Here is a 15,027-nt window from a genome sequence, read left to right on the forward strand (position 1 = left end):
GAATTTTTAGAAATGGCATTAATAGGTTGAAGTGTCTTAACAGTTTTAATTTTGATAGATTGTTTAGTCAGATTGACTTCCAAAGAGATTTTACTCTTCCAGATCTCTTATAAAGTGATTGATTATTTATCAGTTAGCCTTCTGCCAGCAGTGTTTTCAAAACTGTATTTGCCTACATTTTGGCAATACAGTACATTATCAATGATTCTGCCATCTGACAATTTGACAGGTTACAATGTTTCACTCCTGTAATCTGCATTTTCTTAATTATGAAAGCAACTGAACATCTTTTCATGTTTTTAAAAACCTAAATGTAGATTTTCATTTTAACTTTTAGAAGACGCCAAAAGACTCATGTACCCATGTTACAAGTGTGGACCGCAGAGAAACCACATCCGCAAGAAGAGGTAAATTGACTTTAGTCTCTTGTGATAGATACAAGCACAGTCAGAGTAGATTCTTAATCTCTGACATACTCAATCATCCCATTTGTATACCATAGCTATGTTTTCACACTTCATATCAGGGGTTCAGCTCCTCATAGCCCTAGGCATATAGTGTATTTTTTTTATATAGTATATTTTTTAAAAATATTAGAATGTCCTTAGAACATTCCCTATTCTGTGGGATTCCAGATATCATAGAGTTGATGTATTTTTTACTTAAATGCCCAATTTGAAAAAATAAGATATAATGGCCCCAGACAGACTTTGTAATTAAAATGTGTACAGAAACATAGCACTATTCTTTTGTATTGTGTTTAATGTTAGCTTGCTTTTGTACCCTATATTTTAGAAAGTAGTAGATTTTTGGTTTTGTCTAGTCAAAATGTTATTTCACCTAGCCTCCAAATATCTATTAATTGTTAAAAATTAATCTGTCTTTAGTATTTAGATTGCCTCTGGGCCCAGATTCAGAAATTGAAAAAGGATCGCTGGCAGGAGCGGCACATCCTAAGACCTTATCTTGCCTTTGACAGCATCCTGTGTGAAGCACTGCAGCACAACCTGCCTCCGTTCACACCACCACCTCACACAGAAGACTCGGTGTACCCGATGCCAAGGGTCATCTTCAGAATGTTTGATTACACAGATGATCCTGAGGTATGTGCATGGTCAGCAAAGATTCCTTTCAAAGGGCCTGTGTTATGTTGTACTTACGGTTTCATCTTGTTAGAATTATGCCTGCAGGACATTTCAATTTTGAGTCGTTTGTTGTCTGAGAGGGTCAGTGGCAGTGAGGTCAACGTCGGATTCAGTGAATGGAATCACCTCATTATGTAAGAAATCATATTTAGCTTGTATAAATGAAGAGACAGCATGGTGTACAATCGAAAAGTATAGGTTCAAGAGCCCAGGTTGGTTTGGGTTTTAACCCCAATTTAGGCGTATCCCAGCTGTGCGATCTTGAGTAAGTTATTTACCTTAGTTTCCTAAATAGAATAATAATTAGTATATAGCTCACAAAGTTGTAATGAGGATTAAATTGTTAATATACACACATAAGGTATACAGAATGATATATGACACATGGTAAGTGCTCAGTAGTGTTTAAAAATCCCAAAGATAAGTATAAGCTGACTTTATAGTTCTTAAATATATATATTTTTTATTATGAGGTCAAGTTGTTGATAGCCTTTATCCTTTAGCAGATTAAAAAATGTATAATTTTGATAATAACATTTAGTATAAAAATTTACATTTTAACTATGCTTACTTTATGCCTTTGTGTTTAAATGACTGTATTAACCTTAACACCCAAGCAGCAAGCATAGTGATCACTGGATTGGTGCTGAATAGAAACTCGCCTAACCAAAGTGCCATGTGGTAGTGGTGGTGTAGTCGTGCCTGACTCTTCATAACCTCGTGGACTGTAGCCCACAAGGCTCTCTGTCACACCTGTTGCTTGTACGTTCCAGTCAGCATAGAGCAGAGTTCCTCAACCTCAGCACAATTGATATTTTGGGCTGGGGAATCCTTAGTTGTGAGGCTGTCGTATGAACTGTATGATGCCTAGAATTCTCCCTGGCCTCTACCTTCTAGGTGCCAGTAGCGTGTCAGTTGTGACAACCAAAAATGTCTCCAGAGATTGCCAGATGTTCCCTTAGCAGCAAAATTGCCCCTGGTTGAGAACCACTGGCATAAGAACCCGTATTACCACCTAAGGTCAAATTTGAGTTTTCTTCCCCCGCCTTCTCTCTTCTATTCTATGGAAAGTTGCTTTTGATCAGTGAAATTTTAGTGTATGTATATTCTATCTTAGAGTAAATAGTTGTTGGGTAATGGGTTAGTTAGTTGCTCAAGTCATGTCTGACTCTTTGCAACCCCATGGACTGTAGCCCTGCCAGGCTCATCTGTCCGTGGAATTCTTCAGGCAAGAATACTGGAGTGGATTGCCATTTCCAGGGGATCTTCCCGACCCAGGGTAATCGGTTATAAATACAGTTATCAACTTGCTATCCACTTGCAGTATTCCATATATAATAAAATGCTTTTAGTCAACTTTATGTAATGGTCTAATTAGGTGTATGTAATTGGAAGTCTACTTTACAATAAGACTATTAGAATCTTTGTGATTAGGTATTTATTTGTGCAAAGGGAACATTAGAATAGGACATCAAAATCTGCCTCTCCTGTACTGTTTGTAATTGGTATTGCCTCTGTGATGTGCCCATCATCCTTTGCCAGAAGAGCATAAATATACAAGATATCTTAAGAGGATTTGGTTGTTTAGTTCTGGTCTTTCAAAAAAAAGTTTTTCTTTTTTGATTAGAAATTATAAAGTAAAGTAAAAGTCACCATTAAAAGTCTACAGTGGTCACTAAAAAAGGAAATAAAAATAAACACATTGAACCTGTCTGCTGTGCATATTTTAAAAAATTAAACAATACATAGATAATGTTCTTTAACCTTTTTAAAAACAACACAGTGTGGATATCTTTCAACATATATGTGATTTTTTTATATCTACATAGTGTTTTAAATAAAATTTTCCCCCCTCCATGTGTTTGTGTTTTTTTCCAGTTTTTATTTTTAATTTATTTTATTTTTGGCTGTGCTTGATCTTGTTGCTGTGCAAGCTTTTCTCTAGTTGCAATAAGTGGGGGCTCCTCTGTTGCAGTGCTTGGGCTTCGCATTGCAGTGGCTTCTCTCGTTGCGGAACACAGATTCCAGGGCATGCAGGGTTCAGTAGCTGCAGCACATAGACTCAGTAGTTGCCGCTCCTGGGCTCTAGCGCTTGGGCTCAGTACTTGTGGCACACAACAGTAGTTGTGGTCTTAGTTGCTCTGCGGCACGTGGGATCTTCCCGAATCAGGGCTCGAACGCATGTCCCATGCGTTGGCAGGTGGATTCTTTATCATCAAGCCACCATGGGAAGCCCCCTCTCCATGTTTTTAATGGAAGTAATCCAGTCTCATTGTGTAAAAAAATAAATCAAGGACTAATAATACACAAAAAATTATTTAGTTTGCATTTAAGTTAATGATTTAGTTAATCATTTAAGACTTGAGGTGGGCAGAGATAGTAGTGTCAGGTAGAAGAAGAAAAACTATAACTGATGTTCTAGTTCTCTTGTAGGTATGTGAACACAGAAGTAAAATTTGTTGAAATACAGAGCTTTCACGCTTGTGAACTTTTATTCTCAGCATCCAATATAAAACATATTGGAACATAATAAGCTCTCATATATTTTGTTAAAGAAATGAAATATATTTTGTCTGGCCCTGTAGTATATAGCTGTTGTTTTGATTCCAGGGTCCTGTAATGCCAGGGAGTCATTCAGTGGAAAGATTCGTAATAGAAGAGAATCTTCACTGCATCATTAAGTCCCATTGGAAGGAAAGGAAGACCTGGTAAGATGCTTTTCATGGTACTTTTACTAATGTGGTGAAAAAGTAGCAATCTTGATGATTTAGAAAGAGCAAAATACATGTTAAGAGTAAGAAAGTCTTCCTCTTCCTGGTTTCCGGCTCACTACGACCAATTTCGAAAATACTTGACTTGCTTTCTGGCAGCACTTCAGCTTCGAATAGTACTTTTCTGGATGCTGTATAGTACTGTAGTGCTTTATAGTGTTATGCATATGATGCCTGCTCTTCTATGTGGATATTTTCCATATGTTCTGGATAAATTAATTTGAATGACAAGCTATTTTGGGGATGAATGTTGCAGGAATAAATGAATACTAATGGTTTTGCTCTGTTTCCTAGCAGTTAGACATCAAGCTTTGGAAAAGTTTATTTTTAATGTTTTCTAAAACCTTGGAAAGTTTTAGTTTGGATTTTAAGACAGGAATATAGCATTTTGGGGATAGTCTACCATATAAAACTATTTAAGTTAGTAGATCTGAATGTACTTCCTTACTATTATTTACATTCTTTCTGATCTTTCAAGGAGTTTTGGATATACATTAAAGAGTTTCCCTTAGGGTAGAAAAAATAATTTGTGCTGTAATTAGATGAAGTAACTGAAATCTAGAACATTTCAGAAAATATTTCCTTTATATCTACACACACTGTTTTTGAAACTGCTTATTTGGTTTTTCATATATCTGTGTATACTCACTGAACTTAAATTACACTTTTTATAGTGCTGCACAGCTAGTGAGTTATCCTGGGAAGAACAAGATCCCCTTGAACTACCACATAGTTGAGGTATGCATTCCAGATGGAGCTTGTTTCAAAGTCTCAGAATCTTTCTGTTAACTGTAAAGTGTAATCTGCTTTTTTTTTCTTGCTGCTTGTCAGATAATGAAAATTAACAGAGAAAAGAGGAAATTGCTTTCAGTTTTGGAGCTCTGTTAACCATGTTAGTCAAGAGAAAAGAGAAGGTTAAGCTCACTAACCAAACAAACTTTTGAGTTGCCTATAATTTATTTATTTAGTATGTCTTCATTCATGTATAGTTATCATGGATACTGTAAGTTACCTCTAACTCTAGCAGTACATTGGCCACTTAACAGATGTTTGTGTGCATGCGCATGTCTGTGCTCAGTTGTGTCCAACTCTTAGTGACCCCATGGACTATAGCCTTCCAGGCCTCCTCTGTGCATGGAATTTTCCAAGCAAGAATACTGGAGTGGGTTGCTATTTCCTTCTCCAGGGAACATATGTATAAGCGGCTTAAATACTTTATAATAATCTTTAGGCAGATAACCCATTTTTTAACTGTGTTTATCTGGTTTCTTACTACTAGCATACTCTGGACTAGTATATTATTTCCTGTATCACAAGGGTAGGGAAATACGAATCCTTATTGATTCTTAGAAATCAAAAGAGCCAACTGTTTTGGAAGTGAAAAGAATAGATAATGCTTTTGATTCCATATTGACTCATACAGTTGAATACCTTATAGAAATTTATTTCCCAAAAAACAGTATTTTCACTTGATACATGAGTCAAACTGTCAATTATATTATTCCTTTATGTTAAAATGCTCAGTGTGAACATAATTACAGTGTCTTCTTTAATTCACTTTTTATTCATACTCTACCAGTGTGAACAGTGGTGTAGTGTATCTGTGCACTGTAGATAGACAGTGCATCTGTTCTGTCTTTACAAAACTTGAGAGCATGCTTATGCTACTGGATTTCACTCATTGAGATGTCAGTTGAAGTGCAAAATGTAAGTCACGTTTTAAAATCTGCAAAATGTTTAGAAATTCATACAAAAGTGTGGGAGATGGGAGTAAGGAGGAGGAATGCAAACTAGGCTTTAGAAGTCTAGGTATGTGGCCCACAAATTATACATGGAGGATGAAAACAAGTTTCTGAACAAGAGCATGGCCAAATGTCTGGGACTACCAAAAAAGGTAGTAACTGTGCAGAATGACTTAACTATCTTCTGATCCCATCCTCAGAGTCTACCAAGGGCTTTTATTTCTTATAGAGATGAAATTCTGATGGCTCTATGAGTCCCTAGTAAACTACCTCCCTGAACTAACTCTGATACTTTCAAAGTAGAAATTTAATTCTCTGGAAATATCAGCTAAGCATTAATTTTTGCATATTCTTATTGAGTTACAGAGATAAGAAATCTTCATTATGGTATTGAATCATAGGTCTTTGTGTTTTAGAGAGCATAGTTTTTAAGGTTAAAAAGTTACTTTTTAAAATTATGAATATCACAAAATTTAGAACACTGAGGTCTTTCTAAATAGTAGAAGTGCATGGATCGCTGTTGAATTGAGTGCTGACTTGTGATTCCCTTGTAGGTGATCTTTGCAGAGCTGTTTCAGCTTCCAGCACCGCCTCATATCGATGTGATGTACACAACACTTCTCATTGAACTGTGCAAACTTCAGCCTGGCTCTCTACCCCAAGTTGTATCCTTTCCTTTGTTTTTAAACGTACTCTGTTTGGCCTGGCTTTACAACATTATTAAATATTTCTGCTGGTGGGTTTAAATCACTTCATGAAAACAGTTTGGCATTTCTTTAAAAGTTAAAAATCACATATACCATACAATCAGCCACTCTACTCTATGACTGTTGACCTAAGAGTATTAATGTTTATAACTTTATGTGTAACAACCCCAAACTGGAAACCGTCCAAGTATCCATCAATACATGAATGGATAAGCAAATTTTGTTACAATTATACAATGGAATACTACTCAGGTTAAAAAAAAAAAAGAACAGATTTTCAGTGCAGGCATCAACATGAGTGAATTGCAAAATATATGTTGAATAAAAGATGCCAAACAAATATGAATTCATAGTATATGATCTCATTTACACAGAATCCTAGAAAATGCAAATAATGTAGTGACAACAGACCAATATTTGCTTGGGGGCATAAATGGGAAGAAGGGAGGATTGATTATAAGGAGAATGTGGCAGTTTTGGTGGTGATGTAAATATTTATTATCTTGATTTCACAGGTGTATACAGGTCAGGTGTTATTGTATATCACTGATACCTCAAAGAGCAGTTACTTGAAAAGAATTACTAGCCATTTCATAGACTTCTAGGAAATGTTATTCGAGAGTATAGTTTCCTTATCCTGAAATTCACAGCTTGCACAGGCAACTGAAATGTTATATATGCGTTTGGACACGATGAATACTACATGTGTAGACAGGTATAGTATTGCCCCCTCCTTTTTTTTTTTAAATATTTGGCTGCGGTGGGTTTTAGCTGCTGCATGTGAGATCCAGTTCCCTGACCAAGAATCAAACCCACGTCCCCTAAATTGGGAGCATGGAGTCTTAGCCACTGTACTACCAGGGAAGTCCCTGCCTTATTTCTGTAGAGTGTTAGCAGCTTCTACTCCCTGTACTTTATAAAAGTATTTGATCAGAAAAAATTTTGCCCTTTTAAGAATTTCCAAGTTGATTTTTCTTTCTTGCCTCCTCCAAATAATCCTATGTATAATAAAGCTCATACTTGTTGTAATATAGCATTTCACTTTCTAGTCTTAATTTTCAATGTGAAATGATACCCATGCTGAAGTTTTCTTTAATTTCGTTGCTTATTTGTTTGGTGCTTTGGTATGATTACACTTTCCCTTTGTAATTAGGTAGGTAAGCTTTTAAAATAGACTTGATGCTAATTCATATGTAGAAGCAGAGTCTAATCCTGTATATTTATTATGTTTATATATTATGTATTTGTTTATAGATAGTGTCTGTTTCTAAAACAATTAACTTCTCTATAACTACAACTTCAAGACTTGGTTTATACAAAAGACCGTATTGGATTTTTACAGCTGTGTTGCTTGGCATGCCCACTGTTGTCTTTTGGGTGAGATCTTCCTGCCTCTGTTAGCTAACATGCTCTCTTACTCTGTCACTTTCCCAGATTAGCTCAGAACAGATAGTGCATATTTTCCATAATCTGTCATGTCCATTGTTCAAATGCAATATTTGAAAACCATCAGAAAAGGCTACCCTGTGTGTTGACCTATTATCTTGAGTAGTTTTAATGATTGAAATTATAGGGACATAAGGGATATGCTTTAAGTTGTCTGCTGAGGTTTTTCCCAGTCTAATTAATAAACTGCCGGTTGCTCTGGGCATTCCAACTATGCCATTCATTCAGCAAGTATTTACTGGGCTCTTACAAATTTCACAGTATTATATAGTGTACTAAAGTGATCCCTATCTAGTTAGATCAGGGGTGTCTTTAAGAGAAAAAGGGGCTCTGATGGTATGTTTTGTTGTTTGTGGTAAAAAGGGCATGGTATGATAATGAAAGACTGCACTTTGGCTCTTGCATTTATAAAATGTTTTTAATCTTTTTTTGCACCTCACAGCTCTGTTTCATTGTCAATTAAATGGAATAATACATCCCTCAGCAGTTACTGTGAGAATTAAATTATATAATATAAACATATATAAGGTTCTTGATATAAAACAGGCACTTGAGTCATATCTGTTACTCCCTTGAAAAGGATAGCACTGTTAGGAGGAGTGAGATGGGGACTGTTATTTTTTTGAAGTAGAAGATGAGTTGCAGGATTTGCACAGAGAGGGGTAGGTGGCAGGAGAAAGTAACAGCTGTAGGTAGGGTGAAAATAGGGTCGTCTTTGTCTGAAGCATTATGTGAATTCCTATTATAAACTGCAACCATTCATCCTTTTCCACCACCCCCCCCACTTCTTTGTGTAGGTTTATTAATTGGTTTTCTCATCATCTAAGTAACTTCCAATTCCGTTGGAGCTGGGAAGATTGGTAAGTAGTGTTTTATCTGTCTTTTCTCTACAATTTACCATTTTAAAAAGTAATATTTAAAACTATAATATAAAAGCAATCTTTTTTGTGATCTGAAAGATTTAGTTTTATATATATATATATATAAATGAAATAATCTAGGTAGAAGGGAACTATTTGCAGCTTAATACAAGGTAGATATAGGTGCAGATTATGTGTAAGAACTTGTAAAATTGTATTTTGTCATTAGGTCAGATTGTCTTACTCAAGATCCAGAAAGTCCCAAACCAAAGTTTGTAAGAGAAGTTCTAGAAAAATGTATGAGGTAAGTTCTTTGTGTTTTCTCCTTAGCTTAGGTGGTCTCAGTTCTGTGGGGGAGGTTTCCCTTCTCTGAATGTACGTCCAGAATATCATTTTTAAAATCCAAGTACCTATTTTTCTTCCCTTTCAGATTTAGGCTGAGAAATTAGGGCAGCCGTGCCATCTGGATTCTATGTGAATTAAGTCAAAAAGTTTATTTTTGTCACATATACTTGGAAATAATTTCAAATTTTAGGAAAGTTGCCAAAATAGAACTCTGTATCATGTTCATCTAGATCCCCTAGTTAACATTTTACTACATTTGTTCTAATGCCTAGTCCTTTTTTCCTCTCTGTATAATATCTACCCTTTATAATGGTCTTCTTCTGAACTTTTTGAAAAGTTGCAGATATGATGTCTGATCATCCTTTAATAGTCGGTTGTATATTTGCCCCAAACAAAAAAAAAATTCTCCGTGACCAGCACACAGCCCTCCAGATCAGGATGTGAGCTGATACAGTAACACCACTACACAGTCCACAGATGCTGCTGAAATTTTGCCAACCATCCCAACAGTATTTTTTTCCTTTCTGGTCCAGAATTCTATCCAGGAGCATGTAAAGCATTTAATTGTCATTTTCTTCTGATTCCTTCACCTTGAACTGCCATTATTCTTTCTCGTTCACATCATTGTCAGTTTTAAAGAATGCAGGCCTTACTTTGTTGTGTCGCCTTGGTGCATCCTCATGACTCAAGTCTCGCATTGTCCACCACTAAAGATGTTAATCTTAATTATATGGCCATGTCAGGCTTCTCAACCTGAAACTCCCCATTTTTCCCTTTGTAGTTGATTAATATTTTGTGGGAAATATCCTGAGGTAACACTCCCATCTTACATCAGATCTCCACTGCAACTCGTACTTTTATTTGCCACCACTATGATGATCCTCACGTAATGATTCCCTTTTGCCGTTATTCTTTCTACATTTATTAGTTTGCTTTCTACTGTAAGAAAGAGCTTTCCTTTTTTACCTGTTTATTAATTCCTGTGTTTATATATCAGTAGAGACTGTTTCATTCAGTAGATTATAATTCATTACTGTCATTACTAATTTGATGCTCAAATTGCCCCTGATTTGTCCATTGGGAGTCCTTTGTGCCTTCTGTGTCTTTTTTTCCTTTCTTTAATGTTCTTCCTCCATTCTTTGAGCATTTCCTTATTTCTGGCACAAATGTTCTGGGCTCTTCTTATGTTTCCTTGCCCCTTTCCTGGAATCATCTATTCATTCAAAGAGGCGGAGTTTCTTTTAATGGAGCATGGTATTTAAGTAGCAAGGTCTGGACACTTGATGTGTTTATTGCTATTGGGTGTTACTGGTTTTCCGCCCTCTAGATGGACAAGCATAGTGAATATCTTTATGCACACATATACCCATACATACATAAATCTGTTTTTTATATCCACCTAGATCTGTGTATCTTTCCAGTTCCAACCCAACATATCATGTTTCTTCCTAGCCTTCCCCTTTGCCATGATTTCTAAATACCTTGGCAGACATTAAAAAACTTGTCTGCCACAATCTTGATAAGTATTTATCTATTACAATATAACCAATCTCCCAACTATACAAACTGTTTCCTTCACCTCATCCCACCCTACCGTCACCACCTCACATCCTTGGCCACCGAGCTTGTGGACCCACTGGCCCACATCTCGGTACAAACCAGAAAGTTCTGAAGAAGACGTGAGTTCTGGTGTGCTGGCCCAGACAGGAGTTAAAATGACTTGTTGCCCCTTTGCTTCTTGGTTGTCAGCTGAGTGCAGGGTGTTGATCTTCTGAGTAAAGTGGGATATTACCAAAGAATGAAAATGATGAATGGTATTTTCTGAGGCTTTTATTTGTATTGTAGGTTGTCTTACCATCAGCGTATATTAGATTTTGTCCCTCCTACCTTCTCAGCTCTATGTCCTGCAAACCCAACCTGCATTTACAAGTATGGAGATGAAAGTAGCAGTAAGTAATGAATCCTCTGTTTTTCAAAGGTACTAATGCAAATATTAAGTCAATTATCTAAGGTGGAGAAAGTGAATTATTTCTCTTCTTGGGTTTATATTTTCTCTGTTTGAAAGGTGATTTCTCACCAGCCTCTGTTGTTTTATTTGCCCTGTCATAATTTTAAACATTTGCTGTGATTTACTTAGTTATTACTGTCTTGTAACTGTTTTTAATATTGTTTATAATGTTTTATTCATGACATTTTAAGTGTTGTTAAGTATAGCAAGATGAATTTATAGCCAGAACTTACTAAAATGAAAATATGTGTTTGTCATGGCAATTTTGATTACATGAATTGATTTGTCATCTGCTAACAGTACAGGCGTGGGAACATAGGTGCACATAGAGACTATGTTTTACCTGCAGTGTGCCTCTAGTCTAGAAGTAAATTCTTAAACGTACTTTTCTTACTTTTTGGTCACGTCACTTCTGAGATTTGCACTGTAAATCAAAGGGACTGTTTAATTTGATATGCCATATTGTGCTTTACACTTACTGGAGGGGAAGGTTGTGCACCGGTGAGCAGTGGTAGAGGTAGGTGTGGAGTTCCCAAGTTAGTCTTTTTCCATGGCACTGTACTCAGCTCCTCTGTGAGCCTTCCACTTCATGTTGTGTAGCAGTTGTTTGTATCTTAAAACTCACTCCTCTCTCCCTTGCTTTCTCATATTGCACCCCTGCTTCTCCACCTGCATTTCAGACTACACCTGTTTTCTTTGAAACAAAACTCGGTTCCAGTGCTGTGTATTCCATTTCCTATGTTACTGTTTCACTTATTCCTTAAAACAACTCTTGAGAAATAGGTATGTTTTTAACACCAGTTTTACAATGAGGGAATGGCTTCAAAGAGGTAAAGCCCAGACTTAAATACTGAGCAGCCTTATTCTTGATCACTGTGTTTTCTGCAAAAAGCAAAGTTTGATGTGGTACTTACAAGTGCCACATTTTGATTTCTGCTTTGTACTGGCTCAGAGAACCATAAGATACAGTCTTTGCTATCAAAGAGTTCAGACTTCTGTTGAACACTGAGCTTTCTTTTTTCCCCACAGAAATAACTCAGCCTCCAGCCTAGCATTTAAGGCCCACCTAAACTGTTGTTTCTACTTGATGATTTGTCACTTCTTCTCAAATGAATCTCCACTCCAGCCAAGCCCACTTCCTTTGTTTTTTCCATGCTTCTCATTCTTGGTTTTACCTTTGTTTGTACCATTATCCCTTTCTGTTCTCTGATTCCTGTTCTCTCTTCAGGATCTAGCCCAAGCTCCGCTCTTGTAAATATTTTCTTAACCTTTAGCAAGCCAGTTTTGTGTTACTCTCTGGCTACTTTTTATGTGAGTATCTTGGTTCCTTATCTAGAATGTAGACTTGTCGATGGTGGAGGATTTTTCTTCCCTTTCTCTCCCACTTTCAAGAAAAGTACAGAGCACATGTGAATAGTTGGAACTGACTTGATTCATTCCAAGTGCTTAGTAATTCATATTCTGTGTCAGAATTGCCTTTTTTGCTACCTCTTTGTCTACCTTACATTAAAAGTAGATTTCCAGTTGCTCTGGTGATGCCGTACAACATGTATTAGCACAGATTGTATACAGTAAGGACCTGACAGGTACTAACCAACAGTAAACATTTGGAGTCACAGCACATAAGCATCTGGCTTATGTAGGTTCACGTATGTGGATTCAGCACAAGAGAAAAGCAGAGAGTCTGTCTTAAATTGGCAGCCTTCACCTTGTTCAAACCCAAACTTAGTTTCCACTGTATTAGGGAAGAGGAGGATCATTGACCAAAATGAAAGAGAAATACATTGATTCTCAGCCTTTCAACTTAGAGGCCTAGGGATTTGAGACCATCAAAGGAGAGTTGCAGCTGTGTTTCCCGAGGAAGATCCATACCTGCCTCACACTCTGAATTTCAATTATCACCATGTTCTTAAGGAAGTAATGAGGCAAGAAACCTATTATGCCTTATTTTAGGTGAAAAGCCATTGACATATTGAATGAAACTTTCATATGTGATTATCTTTATACAGAATAAATATTGACCTTAGGATAGAAAGTACTGTTGTTTAAGAAAGTAATTTTTAAAAAGTTTTTCAGTTATTTAACTCTTTGCATTCTGTGCTTAGACTCTCTTCCTGGACATTCGGTTGCCCTCTGTTTAGCTGTTGCCTTTAAAAGTAAAGCAACCAATGATGAAATCTTCAGCATTCTGAAAGACGTCCCTAATCCTAATCAGGATGATGATGATGGTAAGGAAATTAAATATTTGTTGAATGGAACTATGTATGGGCCAGGTTTAAGTAGAAACATAATTCTCATACAGTATATTTGTTTAGCCTGACAGCCTGTCAGTTATTCCCCAGAACACAGGTATCTGTTCCCTTAAGCATTGCCTCCCTCCACTTTAGAGAGGTTCCTGCACAGGAAGACTTGGTATATTATAAAGTTGGATGCTCTCTCCAAATTGAACTATAAGTTTATCATCAACAAAAGATAAGACAAAAAGGCATGAGAGGGACTTGCTTTGTCATCTATTAAAACATCTTGGAAACTACAATAACTCAAAAAAAGACAAATTAGTGAAACAGATAAAGTCTACTGGGACAATGGGGTAACCGTTTAGGAGGAAAATTTTGTTAGATCTGTACATAACGATGTGCAGAGAAAAATGACTTAAAATATTAATAGTGTTTAGATTATTACTCAGATTTTGTTTAGATTTTTCTAAGAAATTTGTATTATGTTAGAATATATTTAGAAAGTATAATTCAGAATGTTAAATTTAGACATTGTCAGACATCTTAGGACATGGACCTAAAGTGTAAAGGGCTTACTGTATTTTTTTCTTTTACTATTTATCTTGCCACCATGTAGAGAGATAAGAACAAAGAAATCTATGTGGTATTTGTAAAAAGAAATGGATCATATAGAAGAATTTGGGAAACAATCCCAAAAAACTTCAGAATTAAGGTCATGTTTAGTTTTATATTTTGAGTATATGCAGTTAATCCGTGATGGTCTTTTATTGTCTGTTAGTACTCTTGAGACATTGCTTGAATGTGGGACTTAGTATTTGGATATGAGTGTGCCATGTGTTTAGCAATACAGGTTAGGGACCAAAGAATTGCTATACTTAATCTTCCTAACTCTCTTTACTGTGGACTGTCGTTCAGATGAAGGATTCAGCTTTAACCCACTGAAAATCGAGGTCTTTGTACAGACTTTGCTACACTTAGCAGCCAAGTCGTTCAGCCACTCCTTCAGTGCTCTTGCAAAGTAAGTACAACCAGAACACACATGCTCTCTTGAGGGTTTAAAACTTTGCTGGATGAATACCAGTGGTGTAGTAGTTTTTATCTTAAGATTATTGAATATAAAGATCTTAATAGTATCATATAATTTGATACAGTGAGTTTTGGTTTGTGGTAGCTAAAATCCCCATCCTGTGGCTCCTGTCTGTGGTTTGCATGTATATATAAAGTGTACATTTTTTCATATAAACCTTTAGAGAAACAAAAACCTGGGTCCATAGGACAGTCAGAAAGTTCCCACCTTGTCCAAGGATCTTCCTAAAAAGAGAGTGAGCAGAATTGAGAGCCAGCTGCATTTTTGGGAGCCACCCAAAGGTTGACATCTAAAGACAGAACTTATTAACTCATCATACAGTCTAAATGAAGAAAGAACATACAGATATTCTTCCCAGTCAGGCAGAGAAACTAGACTTCTCACCCCATCTCAACTTCCAGGACTATGAGACTTGCAGGGCTCCCACAGAAGATACAGGCAGAATACTATACTTGTGTTAGGAGACTATTCCTTAGCCCTCATCTGTCCTTAAATACACAGTAAACTAGAGTCCTTGGTTTGATAGTATTTTGTAATTCTAAGCTTTTGAGACAAATGCCATACAAATTGAATTCCTAATCATACCTTTTATATTCCTTAATGGTTAATGATGTTTGGGTATTCTGTATGTATATACTGCACTGGAAATTGAGTAACGTTGTAAAGCTTTGAAAATATT

The 15,027-nt window shown here is 36.3% G+C and overlaps 1 protein-coding gene across 1 annotated transcript in view; it reads left to right on the forward strand.

Annotated features, from left to right (window-relative positions):
• NCBP1 (nuclear cap binding protein subunit 1) overlaps positions 1-15,027 on the forward strand; it is a 37,266-nt gene that overhangs the window by 14,169 nt on the left and 8,070 nt on the right. Inside the window, exons 7-17 of the mRNA XM_040238584.1 lie at positions 338-407; positions 888-1,103; positions 3,756-3,853; positions 4,591-4,654; positions 6,213-6,323; positions 7,016-7,080; positions 8,609-8,671; positions 8,901-8,975; positions 10,862-10,965; positions 13,130-13,252; positions 14,177-14,279. Of these exons, the coding sequence (XP_040094518.1) occupies positions 338-407; positions 888-1,103; positions 3,756-3,853; positions 4,591-4,654; positions 6,213-6,323; positions 7,016-7,080; positions 8,609-8,671; positions 8,901-8,975; positions 10,862-10,965; positions 13,130-13,252; positions 14,177-14,279 (1,092 nt within the window). The remainder of the gene's footprint in view (positions 1-337; positions 408-887; positions 1,104-3,755; positions 3,854-4,590; positions 4,655-6,212; positions 6,324-7,015; positions 7,081-8,608; positions 8,672-8,900; positions 8,976-10,861; positions 10,966-13,129; positions 13,253-14,176; positions 14,280-15,027) is intronic.

Source organism: Oryx dammah, unplaced genomic scaffold (assembly GCF_014754425.2).
Source record: "Oryx dammah isolate SB20612 unplaced genomic scaffold, SCBI_Odam_1.1 HiC_scaffold_1, whole genome shotgun sequence".
Classification (NCBI taxonomy): Eukaryota; Metazoa; Chordata; class Mammalia; order Artiodactyla; family Bovidae; genus Oryx; species Oryx dammah.